The sequence below is a fragment of the Saccostrea cucullata genome, unplaced genomic scaffold, assembly GCF_032062105.1.
Source record: "Saccostrea cucullata isolate Sc308-1 unplaced genomic scaffold, CSIRO_AGI_Scuc_v1 ctg3542, whole genome shotgun sequence".
NCBI classification, from domain to species: domain Eukaryota; kingdom Metazoa; phylum Mollusca; class Bivalvia; order Ostreida; family Ostreidae; genus Saccostrea; species Saccostrea cuccullata.
This window is the reverse complement of record NW_026930864.1, coordinates 27,459-43,439: the sequence shown is the minus strand read 5'-3', so window position 1 is coordinate 43,439 and position 15,981 is coordinate 27,459. Positions and strand designations below refer to the sequence as shown.

The 15,981-nt window shown below is 33.3% G+C and overlaps 1 protein-coding gene and 1 pseudogene across 1 annotated transcript; one reads left to right on the top strand and one right to left on the bottom strand.

The window, feature by feature from the left end:
• The first annotated feature begins 6 nt into the window (after positions 1-6).
• LOC134230345 (Na(+)/dicarboxylate cotransporter 3-like) lies at positions 7-8,432 on the top strand. The gene is made up of 12 exons (XM_062712108.1): positions 7-63; positions 871-998; positions 1,255-1,378; positions 2,488-2,661; positions 3,246-3,377; positions 3,621-3,701; positions 3,835-3,939; positions 4,025-4,107; positions 4,758-4,921; positions 5,172-5,336; positions 5,690-5,827; positions 7,118-8,432. The coding sequence occupies exons 2-12, from the start codon at positions 875-877 to the stop codon at positions 7,319-7,321; spliced, it is 1,494 nt and encodes a 497-aa protein (XP_062568092.1). The 5' UTR covers positions 7-63; positions 871-874; the 3' UTR covers positions 7,322-8,432.
• A 1,219-nt stretch (positions 8,433-9,651) lies between these two features.
• The window catches only part of LOC134230346 (uncharacterized), a 31,199-nt pseudogene continuing 24,869 nt past the window's right edge, over positions 9,652-15,981 (bottom strand).

The window sequence follows — 15,981 nt, the reverse complement described above, 5'->3', positions numbered from 1 at the left end:
AATGGAATCTTCACAAAAGAATCGCTTTACCGCTCTGACACTCGTCGGTCCAAATCCAAGATGGTAACCAAGATTTTTTTAAATCAGCTGAATCACAAACCATCATTGTTTGAATAAACATTTTCACACTTTCGTCTTATGGGCCTATTTGAATCAAACTTGGCTCAAATACTTTTGTCTGGTGGACATGTTCCACATTGCTAAACTATGTAGAAATTGAAGTAATTTTCCTAAAGAATATATAGATGGGTTGATTTAAAATAACAACGGACATATTTATAAATTTACATATAATATGCATATAATCACAAATTGTCTGAATAAAGAAATAAAGCATAATTCAACATGATTTTTTGAAACAAAAAAAAAACTTTCATAAAATCATTTAGGTAATAGACTGTTGAAAATTGCACTCTTGATAACAAAACGCTATGACGTAATACTAAAAATCCTTTCGGAATAAACGACACCATAAATCTGCTATCAACAAAGGGGCTGTCTTGGCCGGTGGGATTTGTGGCTGTCGCGTTTGCCAACAAATGAATCTCACGTTTGAAATAATTGGACTATTACAGCATATCGATCTGCTAATCGACTTTTAGGAAATGTGCAAATGCTATAACCAGCAGTTCAACAACCATCACCTACATTGATGTTACTTTGAAATTCGTAAAAACAAAAAAATACATTCACTAGAATCAGTCGACCATGTTCTTTTTCTGAATTCAAATATCTTTTTAATAAAATTGTATCTTAAATTTCAAGGCTTGAAACTGATACAGTTCATCATTTTATGTTTTTGAAAGTTTTAAAAGTTTTTGATGTGTTCGGGTTTTTGGGGTTAAAATTAAGCATCCCCTTTCTATACAGGCTTATGTTGGGAATCATGTTGCCTTGCTGGTTTCTCTCTATGTGGATGAGCAACACCGCAACCACCGCCATGATGGTGCCCATCCTTAACGCCATTCTCCACGTCATGAAGGAATCCATGACAGATGGTACTTGTAATGAAAAGCTAAAAATGGCTGGCTTTATTGTGTTTTTTTAAAAATAATAATTGAGTATGAAAAATTTCCAAGCATCAAAAAATGAATCGAATCATTATACATGCAGGAAACAAGATAATTGGCAAAAATTCCATTCCGTGAATTATTTACTGATTTTTCGACTGCTCATAACGTATTGTCATTGTGCATTATTGTAATTGTGGAGATTAAATTTGAACGACTTAAAAATATCTTTTTAAAATTTTAGAACCCGCCGAGGAGACTGAGCTTGTAGAGCAGGGGGTTAATAAAAGCATAGAGAATGGAGACGTTGTACATGTAGAAACTCTGGAGGGAGAGGAAGTCAGTATCAAGCCCCGGGAGAGGGACGCGTAAGTATCAGGGGGAAAGGTTATAGAGTAAACCACAGGGGAGGGGGAAAAAGGTTATACAGTAATCCACAGGGGGAAAAGGTTATAAAGCTCAGGGGGAAAGGTTATACAAATCCACAAGGGAAAAGGTTATAGTAAAGATTAACAGTAATCCACAGGTTATAAGTCAACTTAGTGATTAAAGGTTATAAAGTCAACCTCAGGGAAAAGGTTATACAGTACACCCCAGGGGGAAAGGTTATAAAGTACAATTCAGGGAAAAGTTTATACAGTCAACCACAGAAAAAGGGTTATACAATCAAATCCCAGGGGAAAAGGTTATACAGTCAATCTCAGGGAAGAAGGGAAAGGGTTATACAGTAGACCCCCCTTAGATAATTCAACACAAGGAAAGGAATGTGTAAGTAAAATGGAAATATAATATAAAGTACCACCAAGGACAATACATAATATCTGGATTTAATACATAAAGACATTCAAATTGTCAAGATTTTACGTAAATCAAAATAACTATTTCTTAGAATGAACAAAATTCAAATGATATCAAAGTTGCTTTTTATTGATAAAATCATTTAAATTTAAGCCGACGTATATATTGTCTTATTTAAAAGCTAACAAAGTCATCATTTGACAGTAAATAAATACATGTATACTGTGGTAAAGAAAGGCAAGCTCTTTTGTAAATTGACGCGATTATAAAAATCGATACCAGACAAATTAAACCTTATTTCATTTATTTCTCTCAATATCCCAACCAGAATATGAAAGGAAAAAACGTCTACTAGAAATCACGCATGGAAAGATTTATAGGTGAATTCTGCTATAAAATTAAGCATTACACATAGAGTAAATCACACAGGGTATAAGGAAAATACTAAATACATAAGCCTTCTTGTGTATATTTGAGTAGCAGTCCTTTAAGAAAATGACTAAGTTTGTCGTTGCTGTTTAGACCAAATCATAAAAAAAAATTGTCAGTATGTAGACAATTTATTTGCAGAATAAGGCAGCTAGGAAATCCTTCTATTACGATTTAGTAGACAACATTAAGCAGAGGATGTAAGAATTATCCTCCCTGTTCTTAATATAGGTTTTGATTATATTTTTAGAGACAGCAGGGATATAGATCTCGAATCTAGCGCTCCAAACTTTTCACCAAATGACAAATTCATCCGTCTCACCAAGACGTTTGCCCTCTGTACAGCTTTTGCCGCCAATACTGGAGGAATGGCAACACTGACAGGGACTCCGCCCAATATAATCCTCAAAACTATAGCAGACGAGTAAGTCTGGCAAAGTAGAGACAAACAAAAGAACTTAAATATTTTAAGTTTATTTTTCAGATTCTTTCTTTTATATTAATACTAGTAGTATAAAAGAAACAATCTGAAAAATTGAACAGTGGTTATTTGTCAAAACTTCTTCACTCCATATGTTGAAATTGGTTATCATTCATTAAAATACAGACAATACAAACAAACAAAAAATAGATGAATATTAATGAATTGGTATTTCTTGGTTTTAAGTAATGTGAATGCTAAACTTTAAGACATTGTAAACTTCATATGATGTTCAATAGTCTACCTATCTGTAACTATCCTTACTACTCTGAATTCTGACTTTATGTCTTCTTAAATCGCATTCTTGTGAAACTGAATGAAGAATTAAAAATTTATGACTGTACACTTATTTATTTAACTTGATACAAACATAAACCTTTTAGTCATGGTTTTTGATACAAGTTTGCATCATCTTAAAGGTTTCATTTTGATCTCAAATCTGAACACCTTCCAAATCGTTTTTTATTATGATATTATTAAATTCAAAAATTAAAAGTGGAAATAAGTTTATTATCTTTTACTATAAGCATCTATCAGAAAAGAGGCATACCTGACTCTGGCATCTCCTTCGCCAGTTGGTTGATCGTGGGCTTCCCTCTGTCTCTCATTTGTCTGATCATATCATGGATCTGGCTGCAAGTCTTCTATGCTGGTACAAGGTAAAAATTAAAACAAATGAAACCACATTTTACAGATGAAAACAATAAATTATCCATTTTACAGATGATAACAATAAATTATCCATTTTACAGATGATAACAATTAGAACCACATTTTACAGATGATAACAATTAGTGGAATATAACAATTTGAACCATATTTTACAGATAGTACCACGTTTTACAAATTAAAACAATTTGTAATACATTTTACAGATGATTACAATTAGTTCCACATTTCAGATGCATAAAAAATGAATCAGATTCCTATGAAAGTGTTAGGGTATATTTAAGGAAAGCTTACAAAAGACTAGGGCCAATGACGTGAGTATAATTTATCATTTTTATAAACTTGGTAAAATCTGTACATAAACGAGTAATAGTTTCTGAAATGATTTTATTACAATGAACGTCAAATATCCATTTGTGGCTGTCTACATTGATATAAATACCTCAGATTTCAGGAGATTGTTGTGTTGGTTGTGTTCATCGTCCTAGCCTTGCTGTGGATGACGCGGCAGCCACAGGTCGTACCGGGATGGGGAGCGCTCTTTGAATCAGGGTAACTTTAATGGCAACTAGAAATTAAACGTGAGCTTCAACTCCTGTGTTCTATTTCAACTTCACAACTAATTTACTTTTAATAGGTACACTGGGGATAGCATCCCTGCAGTATTCGTTGCAGCTTTCCTATTTGCTTTTCCATCCCATATTCCGTGGATGAAAAAAGGTAATATTTTAACACAAATCGTGCATCAATGTAATATATGTATATTTCGATAACACATCCCTTTCTTCTTCTGACGGGAGCAAAACGTATGTCTTCAGTTTCTAGCTCACATGAACCATAGGCTCAAAATAATAATGTCTATCTCCATCGTATGTCCTTTAGGTGTCAATCGTATATCTGATTTTTCCATTTTTTTCCTTTTATATCAAGAACTAAAGAACCAATTAACCGACAGAAGCTTCGCGACATAATGTAGATTCAAGCTTTTTCAAATTATGGGACCAAGGGGTAGGATGGGGCCACATCTATGCTTAGTCATATTGACATGGTAGCATCCTCATGTAGTGTTGATTCGAATTTATTCAAATTCTGACCCCTGGGTTAGGGAAAGGGCAAAATGTATGATCAATTTTTTTTTAAATTTTCAAACGAAATTTACAATGTTTATGTAAAACAAATCCTCTTCTCAATCTTCTCCTTAAATGTATCCTCTAATAGTTTTAAATTTACCTCCCTTCAAAGTGAATTTTTACTGAAATGATTTTTGGTTTTCCTAAGTGCAAAAGTAAGCGATGTGGCCCATGGGTTTCTTGTTTTTAACGAATTTTACTATTTTCATAGTTAAATAAGGGCTGTTTTTTTGTTTAAAGAGACGAGAAGAGATGAAGAGGAAGGCACAACTGTTGAGGATATCTCTGACGAGGAAAAATGGAAGTTCCAGCCTCTGTTGGACTGGGAGACGGTGAATCAAAAGATTCCGTGGGGTGTTCTATTACTGATGGGCGGAGGGTTCGCAGTGGCCGCGGCCTGCGAGGTAAAAGACAATTTACACTTAAAACTTTATCTTGCATCTGTATGTTCAATTTGTCTTTAATAAGAACGTACACCTTCAATCTAACTCTTTATTAAGAAGTAAAACTAAAGAAAAATATTTCCAATTTTTGCCAATTATTATATTTAAAATTCCAATTGAAAGGGTTGAGGACCCTGTACCAAAGTAGGTCAATTAAACCCTTGTATACCTAATTACACTTACATTATCAATATACCTAAATTATTTGCAGTCTTCTGGCTTGTCAGAGTGGGTTAGTGACCAGTTGGCTATTGTAATGAAGAGCCTATCAACGTATACGGCAGCGCTTCTTCTCTCGATCATGGTGGCTTTAGCGACCAATGTGACGAGTAACTCTGCCACGGCCACTCTCTTCCTTCCAATCGTCGGTGAGCTGGTATGTTGCAACAAGTCACGTGAAAATTTTTGCCATGCTTTGATTGAATTTTGGTGATGACAAATCCCGTTTTTTTTTTCTTTGGTATTTTTTTGTAAACTAATAATATGGGGCGTGGGAAATTAACGTTCTTTTTTATGAATCAATCATCGGAAACCAGTAATCATCAATAAAATTACTTTGATAGAAGGTAGTGAGCTACATGTATTATAAGGTATAAAAAGGATTTTTAAAAATGAGACACAAATCTATATTTGAAATATTTTAAGTATTCTTAGAACGTCATTTTACTTTATTTTAATCTAAAAATGTATTGATTCGCCATGTCTTAATCTTATATTTTTAAATTTTAGGCAATTGAATTGGGAGTGCATCCACTTTCCTTCATGATTCCTGTAGCGATCTCATGCTCTTTTGCATTTATGTTACCTGTGGGGACCCCTCCTAACGCCATTGTATTTTCTACAGGTTACCTGAAGGTCAAAGATATGGTATGTATGTTAATCATACATGTATGTATGGTAAAGTAATGATTGGAAATAATTCTTTCGTAAATATCTAATGTGTAAGTTTCATATTTATACCCCTGCTTAAAAAAGGGGCAGGTTAAACATGTACATTGATCGCGATGTCCGTCCGTTTGTAAGTCGTCTAGCTGTACTTCATCCCTCTGTAACACTTTGAGGTACCTATCTCTTATCCGCAACTCCTCTTATAACACTGGATGAAATTTAATGAGACTTTCAAAGAATCACTGCAACATAGTGCCTTTGTGTGCCTTCTGTTATAAAGTTTATTTGGACAAATATTCAGGGTTTTCATAACAAACATGGACACAGCAATTCTTTTTATAATATTGATGGGTAACTATCTCTTATCTGCAACTCCTCCTATAATTCTGAATAAAATTTTAAGAAATTTTCACTGATACTTCATAACATACTAGTTAAACAATTGTGCATCTTTTATTTTTACTTTTTGATCTGAATCATTTCGGGTCTCCCAGAGCAAAGCATGGACTTTGCCATTATAATTATAAACTAGAGGAACTGTGAGCAATGAGCTCACTAAATAATACCCCCCGCCTCCCATATGATTATAATGACAGTATCCATGTTTTCCTCTGGAAAATCCAAAATATATGTCAGATCAAAAAGTAAAATAGGAGGTGCACAATGACAATATGTAATAAAGATTCTGTGAAAGTTTCATCAAATTTCCTTCAGTGGTTTGATAGGAGTTGCGGATAAGAGATGGGTACCCCAAAGCGTAACAGACGGACGGGCGTACAGACGGACGGACGGAAATACCGATTACTATATACCCTCCCACTTTTCAAGCGGGGGGTATAATGAGGCGGGGGGACCACTTAGTGAGCTTAAGGGACTCCGACCCTCAGCCAGGAAAGACAACTCTTTAATTTATAATTTAATTCAAAAAGTCTTTAAATGAAGCTTGAAAATTAAATCTTTTCATGCAACAATTTTCATTATATGCCTCTCAATGTGCTTCAAGGTTCTTTGCAAAGCTTCATAAATCACTTCTAATTTCATATCATGTTAATAAACATTGGTATCTTTTACGGGATAAAAATTTCTACTTTTAATTAGACCTTTCTAAGAAGTTCAAGACTTTTTGAATTAAATTATAAATTAAAGAGTTGTTCTTCCTGACTGAGGGTAGGAGTCCCTTAATGCTCACATTACCTCTAATTAAAACGTATCTTCAGGTACATGTAAGTTTTTAACCTTATTAGAACCTTTATTTATATCTTTATATAGGTGATTGCCGGTTCATTCATAAATTTAGTCACAGTGATGGTTTTGATTCTGGCAATGGTGCTGTGGGTTACACCATTTTACAATTTAAACGAGTTTCCAGCAGGGTTTTTGACGGCAAAAATGAATGGAACAGGCTTTGATGGGATCAACATTACATTATTTAACGCAACAAATATTGTGTCATACAATTCCACATCGTTATAGATTTTGTTAATAACCAAAACGTGTTCAAAAACATTGTACGTATATACGTCAGTATTTGGTGCATATATGTTGTAACAAACCAAGACTCTATTAATTCAACGGTCATTTGCCAAAATTCTAATTAGTACATTATGCAAAATTTGACCGTTGTTATTGAGTGAAGAGTATTAAATTTTTGCTTAACTTTAATTTTAGGTGGTTTGCTTATGTTTCAATATACGTTGAATAAAATTTCTATTTATTATAAATTGATTATAACCAGCTCTGGTCATAATCTGAACAAGTTAAGCCCGTTGATATACAATATTTGATTCATACGAAATGTGACTGGAAGATATCTAAAAGATGGAATTAGTTTATTTTACTAAATGTAATTTAACAGATATGCTTTAAATGCTTTATTTTAATCTACATACATATTCTTCAAATGTTGATGGTTTTTACATGTACTTAAAATAGAGGAATAATAAATTCATTTATCAATAAAGTCAGCTTTCTAACTTTGAAATCCGATTGCTGACAGAATTATTTTTGTAAGTTACTTAAATCCTCCACATTTATTTTTATACATGACATTTTTGTTCTGTGTCTTTCATAAAGTAAACATATCTTCACAACCAGTATCCAGACTTCACATTATGTTAATAGTCATGCTGGGTCTATGAAGAATGGTTACATCATCCAATAAGTGTGTTATATTATATGTTAATCCTTGCCATTATAAATATGTTTGTTATTTATTATAGTTTTATTTTTAATATATCATTCCTTTTTCTTCACACATAATTTAACATTTTTGTAGCATAATATTCATTTTTTAACTGTATATGGTTGATATGTAATTTACATGCCAGATCACATATAATTGTGAAACAATGAACAAAAGATATGACCTTCCGCAAGAAAAATGATCATGTGTACTTATTAAATTGTTAAAGGTGTAGAATAATGTAGGAGGCATTGCTGACTAAGGTAAAGGGTGTTCATTGAATATCTTTAATGCACTCAGAGAGTAGAGAGCATTTTTCGCTTTTTGTCCTTTTTTTTTTATTTTTCAACAGTGCGTATAATGCTTTTTATTTTAAATTTGAATTCAATGAACTCGACGAATGTGTTATTTGTTTTTTTATTCTGTGATTCAATTAATAAAATGTATGATTTTGTAGAATAAGAATTTGTTCTGTGAACAAACATGTAGTTTTATATTGTTAAACATTAAAAAAAAATTACATAAATTATGAGAAAATGTCTCTTGTTGGTTTTTGTTCTTCTAGGTGATATTAATTGTGAAACTGAAAGACAGTTCCGTTTTGGGGTTTTCATTCACTTAATGTACCTCTGTTATGTTGGATATTAATATTCTAATGACTGAAATATGTAAAATTGAACATAAAAGCTCTGTTCCAGTGTTATAATGTTTAAACACATCACATCCTATTTCATGCACTTTTTATTTAATAAACTGATTTGGGGCATTATTTTAAAAATATGACGTAAATTTCCGTATACAGTAATGTTTTTTTTTATTAATGAAAAAAGGAATACATGTAATCCCGTTTTATAGTAATACTTCCCCGAAAAAGGAACTGTTAGTGTACTCCATCTGTTTAAAGATTTCTATATTTCTTTCAATTCATCTGTTTGAAAAATGAATAGTAGAGAAAAGGTGTTAAAAAAAGAAAGTATTATATGTCACTCTTTGTCATTCTTATAATCGATGAATAGCTGTTCAGTTTCAGTATTTCTTGAAATAAGTGAAAAGTTTTTCTTTCGACTTTTTAAGTTGTTTTCATGAGGTAAGTAGAAGGAAAATTCACAGAGAGGGTCACCTTCAGGAGTATTATGAGTTTTGTATGATACAAGCGGGAGGGTATATAGTGATCGGGATGTCCGTCCGTTGCGCTTTGGGTTACCAATCTTTCGCAAATCCTTTTATACCCCTGGATGAAATTCAATAAGACTTTCACAGATTCTTTGTTACATAATGTCATTGTGACCTCCTATTCTACTTTTTCATCGGAAACATATTAGGGGTTTCCCATAGCAAAACATTGACACGGTCATTTTTTCTATAATACTGAAGTGTAATCTCTTCTCCACAACTCCTCCTTTATCACTGAATAAAACTTAATGATACCTTTACATATTCTTTATTACATCATGACATTGTGCACCTCTTACTTTATCTTTTGATTTGACACTTATTTCAGGTCTCCCAAAGCAAAACATGGACTTTGCCATTATATTAATTTTTTTCCTAGTTTTTAAATTTTAACCTTTTAGGCATGAACCGTAGTTTTGTTTCAGCATATTAAGTTCTGTATATTGGGTTATTTCTTACCCGTTTTATTTCTGCCCTCTTTTGTTAACAGTAAATGAAAATAACAGAATCGATTATATCACATTGCCTTATGAATGTTCAGGGGACATCACAGAGGCCCTGGTTACACACTGGGTGCCCCGTGGGACAGTCTGAACAGGGTGTTCCTTCGTAGTATGGCTCCATGGATTCGTTATAGCTGAAACAGACATTGAAAATACATGCAAAGCAACTATATTGTCAGCAATTATTTTCTCTTTTTTTTCTGCATTAAAATTTACTTAGGATAAATTAATAATTTTAAAAATATTTTTCAATATATTAAGAACAATTCAGGGATTAGCTGCAGATCTGTAGCGTTATGGTTTTATATATTTGTTTTTGGTCTTGGTCAAAGACAAATAAATAAGACCATGCCGCTACAGATCTGCAGCTATTCAGGGATGTAACAGATATCAATGTGATTGGAGTAATATGACTGTCAAATACTGTGTATTGCATACCAATAAAACCTGTCTAAATACAAAAATGTAGACTTACCCGTCTCCATAGTTGCAAACGAAAATGTGTGCATTTTTATAATTACGTCCTTTTACCGTTTCACAAAGGGATGTTCCACAACCGATTGCAAATGAAACATCCTTTACCATCTACAACAAGTTAAAAGTAAAAAAAAAAGTAACACGTATGAAAATTCTATTCTGTAAACCCATGGTCGATCAATCAAACAAACGTACATTTCGGTTTGTTATTTACCTGAATATAGTGACCACAGCCCTTTGGACAACCGTAAGGATTCCGATAATCATATTTATTTTTCTCTCCCCACCATCTGTGCAGGACTTTGGAAATGTTCAAAGGTACTGTAATTAGTCAGTTATTATACATGATATAGTTATCATAAATATATAGTCGGTTATTATAGTTACTGTAAATGGTCGGTTATTATAGTTACTGTAAATGGTCAGTTATTATAGTTACTGTAAATGGTCGGTTATTATAGTTACTGTAAATGGTCGATAATTATAATAACTGTAAATAGTCGGTTATTATAATAGTAACTGTAAATGGTCCGTTATTATTGTTATTGTATATAGCAATAAACACATTTTGAATCTACTGTTAGGTAGACCGATGTTGTAATTGATTAGGAAGTAAATTGCATGTTCTAAGAAAATAGATCTTAAAGTATTACGTGTCTTTTGGACAAGGACACCATCTTCATATTCTGCTACCCAATCCCAAGTGTGATGTATATTCTCGCCGATATTCCGGAAGTTTGCCCATTTCCGTTTATGTCGGTCTGCATTGTGTGTACCAGAACACGTTTCTGCATACTTTTGGGCCATTTGTTCCAAAGTTGTGTCCCAGCTCTAAATGTTTAATTTTTACTATACATGTATATATGTTGTACTAATGAACTGTTTTAATATATCTAGAGATGGTTATATACTAATAAAAAGTTCTTAATTACCATTTTCTTCATGTTTGCTGCGCTAGGTGTAACACTTCTTCGTATCTTGTTATGCAAATCCACAATTTGTCTTTTTTGTGCTTCAGAAAGTCTCGATGCGGTGCTGCTAGAATATGGTTTCTCTCTCGTGTCTTCTCTGTGTACAATTTTTTTCTGAGATCCCCATTGTCCAGAAAACGATCTGTCACTGTTAACGTTCAGACCTGTCGAACTTTTCACTCTGTTCCGATTTGACGGATAAATGTTTTGCCTATTAAAAAGGACGGGGACATTTTCGGATGCTCGAGAGAGACTTCTTCGAGAGCTCCAGTTGATGGGGACTGTTTGATGTCGATTAATTTGATGAGCATTACCTGCCAAGCTACTTCTGTGATGCATGTTTCGAGGGGAATGACTCGATCCTGTGTCATTCACCCAAGTAACTACCAGTGGCAATTTACACTGGCAAATTTCCACTGTCAGTGCCAAAAATATCCACAGAAAGCACTGCATTATCAGTCAATTTTCAGTCAGCTGCCCTTGAATAAAATGTAATGTTCAAATAATAAAAATCCTGTTAAAAAATGAATATTTTTTTTATCTTTATCTTGATATCAAATATATAATATATTTCCACGACATAACAATCCTGTGTTTTTTTATTAACAAGAGTATCTTTTACAAATTTTTATTTTAGAAGTTCCGTATTGTAGAGTTTTTTTCCTTTTTGTTAAAAACCAGAAAAGATTCCATTAACCTTAAAAAGTTAAATAAGAGGCTCACGGGCCTTAAAGGCTACCTAAGTATCATGTTACAACTTTCTAACAACTGACTTCGGTTCATGTCACAATTTTGAAAGAGGTCACTGCTCATCATAACTTTACATTGAGCATACTAGTACTCAAATGATTACTCATAACCCAAAGGCAGAGAAGAGGAACAAAGAATGCATTTCAACTATATAATCAGTAGTCCCCATCCCCTTCTACAGGAACCCCCTGACCCTGTGGCCATACATTTCACAATTTTGGAAAAGACACCCTTGCTCATCATGAATGTTTGATGAATACACTTAAAAAGGGGCAGATTTCAAAGCATTTATTCATTTTCAGTATACACCCAGGGGCCATAAAATTCACAATCTTAGAAAAAGTACCCTTTTTCGCCATAATTTTGGACATATATAGTCCCGCCCTACTTTCAACTTACATTTTAGAAGAGGCATTCAGGTTCATCATATCTACATATTTAGTTTGTTTGCTTATTACCCAGAGCAGGGAAGAATATTTTAAAAGAAATAATGTATTTTCACTGACAAGTATATTCTACAGAGACCCACCCTAGCACTAAAACTCCTGGCCCAGGGGCAATGAATTTCATAATTTTGGTAGAGGGTTTAATACTTATAGCAAAAATTATGCCCACAGCTTGTCTGCTTGTTGTCCATACAGGAGCAACGTAGAATAATTTTAAAGATTGCATATATTTTGATGGTTTAGTCCCAGCCTCAGGCACCAGGGGGTGAGGGTCGATGGATTTAAAAATTTTACTCCCTTGCTTTCATAGATGCTTTATACCAAAATTGGTAGAAACTGGTTCAGTGGATTGTGAAAAGAAACTGAAAATATTTAAATGTTATCGCACAACGGACTACGAACGAAAACGGATAGCAATAGGTCACTTGGGTAAATTCAGTAAACTCAGATAACCTATAAATAATTAAGTAAATTAAGTAAAAATAAAGTTTCAAAAATTACCGTAATTGATGCCAAAGTATGATACAGCTTTCCCTGATGATCATTCTTTAACAACTCAATATACTGTTCGTTATCCCCATAGTCGAACATTGCACAACTGCATTATTACTTCTACATATATATAAGACCGACTCAAAAGTAAATTGTTAATCACTTCCCCGGTGACAAATACATGAAAAGTTGTCCAGCCATGGGCCTTTTTCTTCATGAATCACCATGTGAAACACTCAGTGCAAAATAGGTCGATGTGTATAATTACAAATGTACTGGAAATTAATAAAACAGCTGCAGAAAGCGCAACTTGCTGTTTAAACAAAATCCATGATGTTTAAAATTTGCATGCTTGAAAAAAAAATTATGTTAATGAAATATCACATGCATTTGTTAACTTTTTTCAAAAATTATTGAGTACATGTTGATGGAATGATTTAGATGTTTTCCTTGTTAGATTTAATATTTTTACCATTTTGTCGACCATAGGGATGTTCATTTCAATATGTAATATGTTACCTTCAGACATACATAGAGAACTGAGACAGTCAGTCAAAAGTCAGGGACTGATGTATTTAGTGTAAACAAGACATAATTTTCCATGTCAGTTTGCAGACAGTTCAAAGGTTAATAAGTTTTAAACATGGAAAGAAACAGGATATGAAAAACATTTTAATGCAATGTCTTCTTATTTAAGGATAAATAACAAAAAAACTTCCAAAATTCAAATATATTTAGAAGAAGTATAAATTTGTTTATTTACGCAGGCCAAAGTCAAAAAAGATTCAATTGGTGAAAAGTGTGAAATCGCATCTTTACATCTCAATGCGTTACATTATGCATATGAAAAGTTTAAGAAAAGTACGAAATTTTCTTACTGCAAAAAATTCTGTAGAAATATTCAAAAGTCTATTTTCAAATTTAACACTTAAAATTTCTTAATTACATTACCATTTAAAGAAATGTATCGTAAAAATGTCAGTATAACTCTTATTTTTTAGGACTAGCCTTAACTAAAACAAGCGCTCACAATTCAGGAGGTAAACTTAAAATGTTTCAATGAGACAAAAAAAAAACCGTAGAACGAGTATTGATAATGATAATTTTAAAATATGTGAACATTACATACAGTCGATAAAAATGCCTGTGTAATTCATACAAACGCAAAGTAGTCTGCTTAAAACCAACAGAAATCAAATATTTCTTTAAATCTCGATAAAAATAGATTGGTGAAATATTTTCATTCTGAACAGACATCTCAGGTTCGAATTCCACTGTGGGACCTTTGTGGAGTCCTTCAGATAAACAGAGGTCCCGTGTCACAGTAGGTGCTGGTACGAAAAAGATCCCTCCATGCTCAATGGCCCTGAGTGAAGAGTATAGGAAAAAATTGCAGTTCGCCACAGGCAAGTGGTGGCGTCTCCGTATGAGTGAAAAGTTCTCGAGAGGGACGTAAAACAATATACAATAAATCAATCATTCTGAAAAGAAATTGAAGACAACTGTCGAATCAATCACTGGGATTGTGAAAAAAAATACTGGAGTCATCAGAGAAGCCGATATTAAAATCTGTCAGCAGATAACTATCGCTGTCAATTCCAAGAAAGTTTCTCTCTGAAATCCCTGCTATGGAGTAGTTTGGTCTTGAATTCTTGTTATCGAGTAGTTTTGGCGTTAATTCCAGCTATAGAGTGGTTTTTGGGCTTCAATTCCAGCTGACTAATTAGTTTGGGCTAAAATCCCACTTATCAAGTACTTTGGGATTAAATTTCAATAAACGATTAGTTTGAGCTAAAACTCCGACTATCGATTAATTTGGGTTGCTTCAGCCAGAAAGTCTCATATGACATTAATGCTTCCCTCAAGAAAACCCATATAGCCTAAAAGTGAAGAAATACACACCAGAAACTCAACGTCTATAGCATTATTACTGAAAAACAACAAAGTAATAAAATCAGAAATACATTCACAATATGTAGATGTAAGTAACATGACTTAGGCATACACAATTGACGAGGCAACGACCAAATTGAAAAATCTTAAACCAAACCTGATGTTGTCTTACTAAGTGCATTTGCCACTGATATGGTTTTTATGGAACATACCTCTGAAGAAGATCATGGAAAAGCCAACTTCGTTATTTTGTCATGATAAAGCAACAAGACGACCACACGTTTTATTATAAATCAAAGAATGCTAGAAGAAATACACAAATAAACTCGGGTTTTTTTTTTATAAATATGGTGATAACGAAGAGCATTCAAGCTAAAGGTTCAATTATTTAGACAAACACAGGGATCAGGATCACAGCAAGCAAAGACCTCCAAACACAACCGAGGTGGAATCAGGTGCCATGGATGAGTGAGCAAATATTCACTGAAATATGGGAATTTACAGAAACCAATATCTGTTTAGTAGACACATTAGCACGTGGATTTCAATGAGCAGAAATGATAAAATGGGCATCAAAAATGGGTTTCGTCCTTTGCGACTAGGAATTACAACAACTAATGTACTGTTTGCCAAAATTCAAAAAATTATCACCGATGATGTTTGATTGATTTTCAGATACATAGCAACTTTAATAGGCATCATTTTGGGGGTAGTTCACACCGTTTTAAAGGAACATTTGACAGAACTAGCACAGTATTCAAATGGCATGACAGCGTGACACAATAGCTAAACAATTATTTTTAAAAGTCAGAAATTGTAGTTTTCCATATTTGTCTGAAATTCATACAGATAATGAAACTTGAATCCATTGCTTTAAACTCCCAAAACAAATTTTAAATAAGATGCATTTGGTAAAAAAAGCAAAGGTCTGAGAAGAGCAAAGAACTGCAAGATCACAAAGCCAGTTTTATATGCCATTTTCTTTAATACAAGGGGTTTTGTTGTTCAAATTCTTATTCAGGGAAGCAGTTCAATTTCTGGAGGAGTCTAGAATGCAAAATTTTTGCAAAAAATCGAAAGCTTTTTGAGAGGAAGGAACCAGATTCAGGAATCCACTACATAAAAATTCTTCATGACAGCGTCCAAAACCAGGCGTCCTAAGAGTACAGGAGTTTGGGGGATGAATAGAAACTTAATGTTTTGTCACACCAATTATATTCGCCAGATCTTTCACCCTTTTACTTGT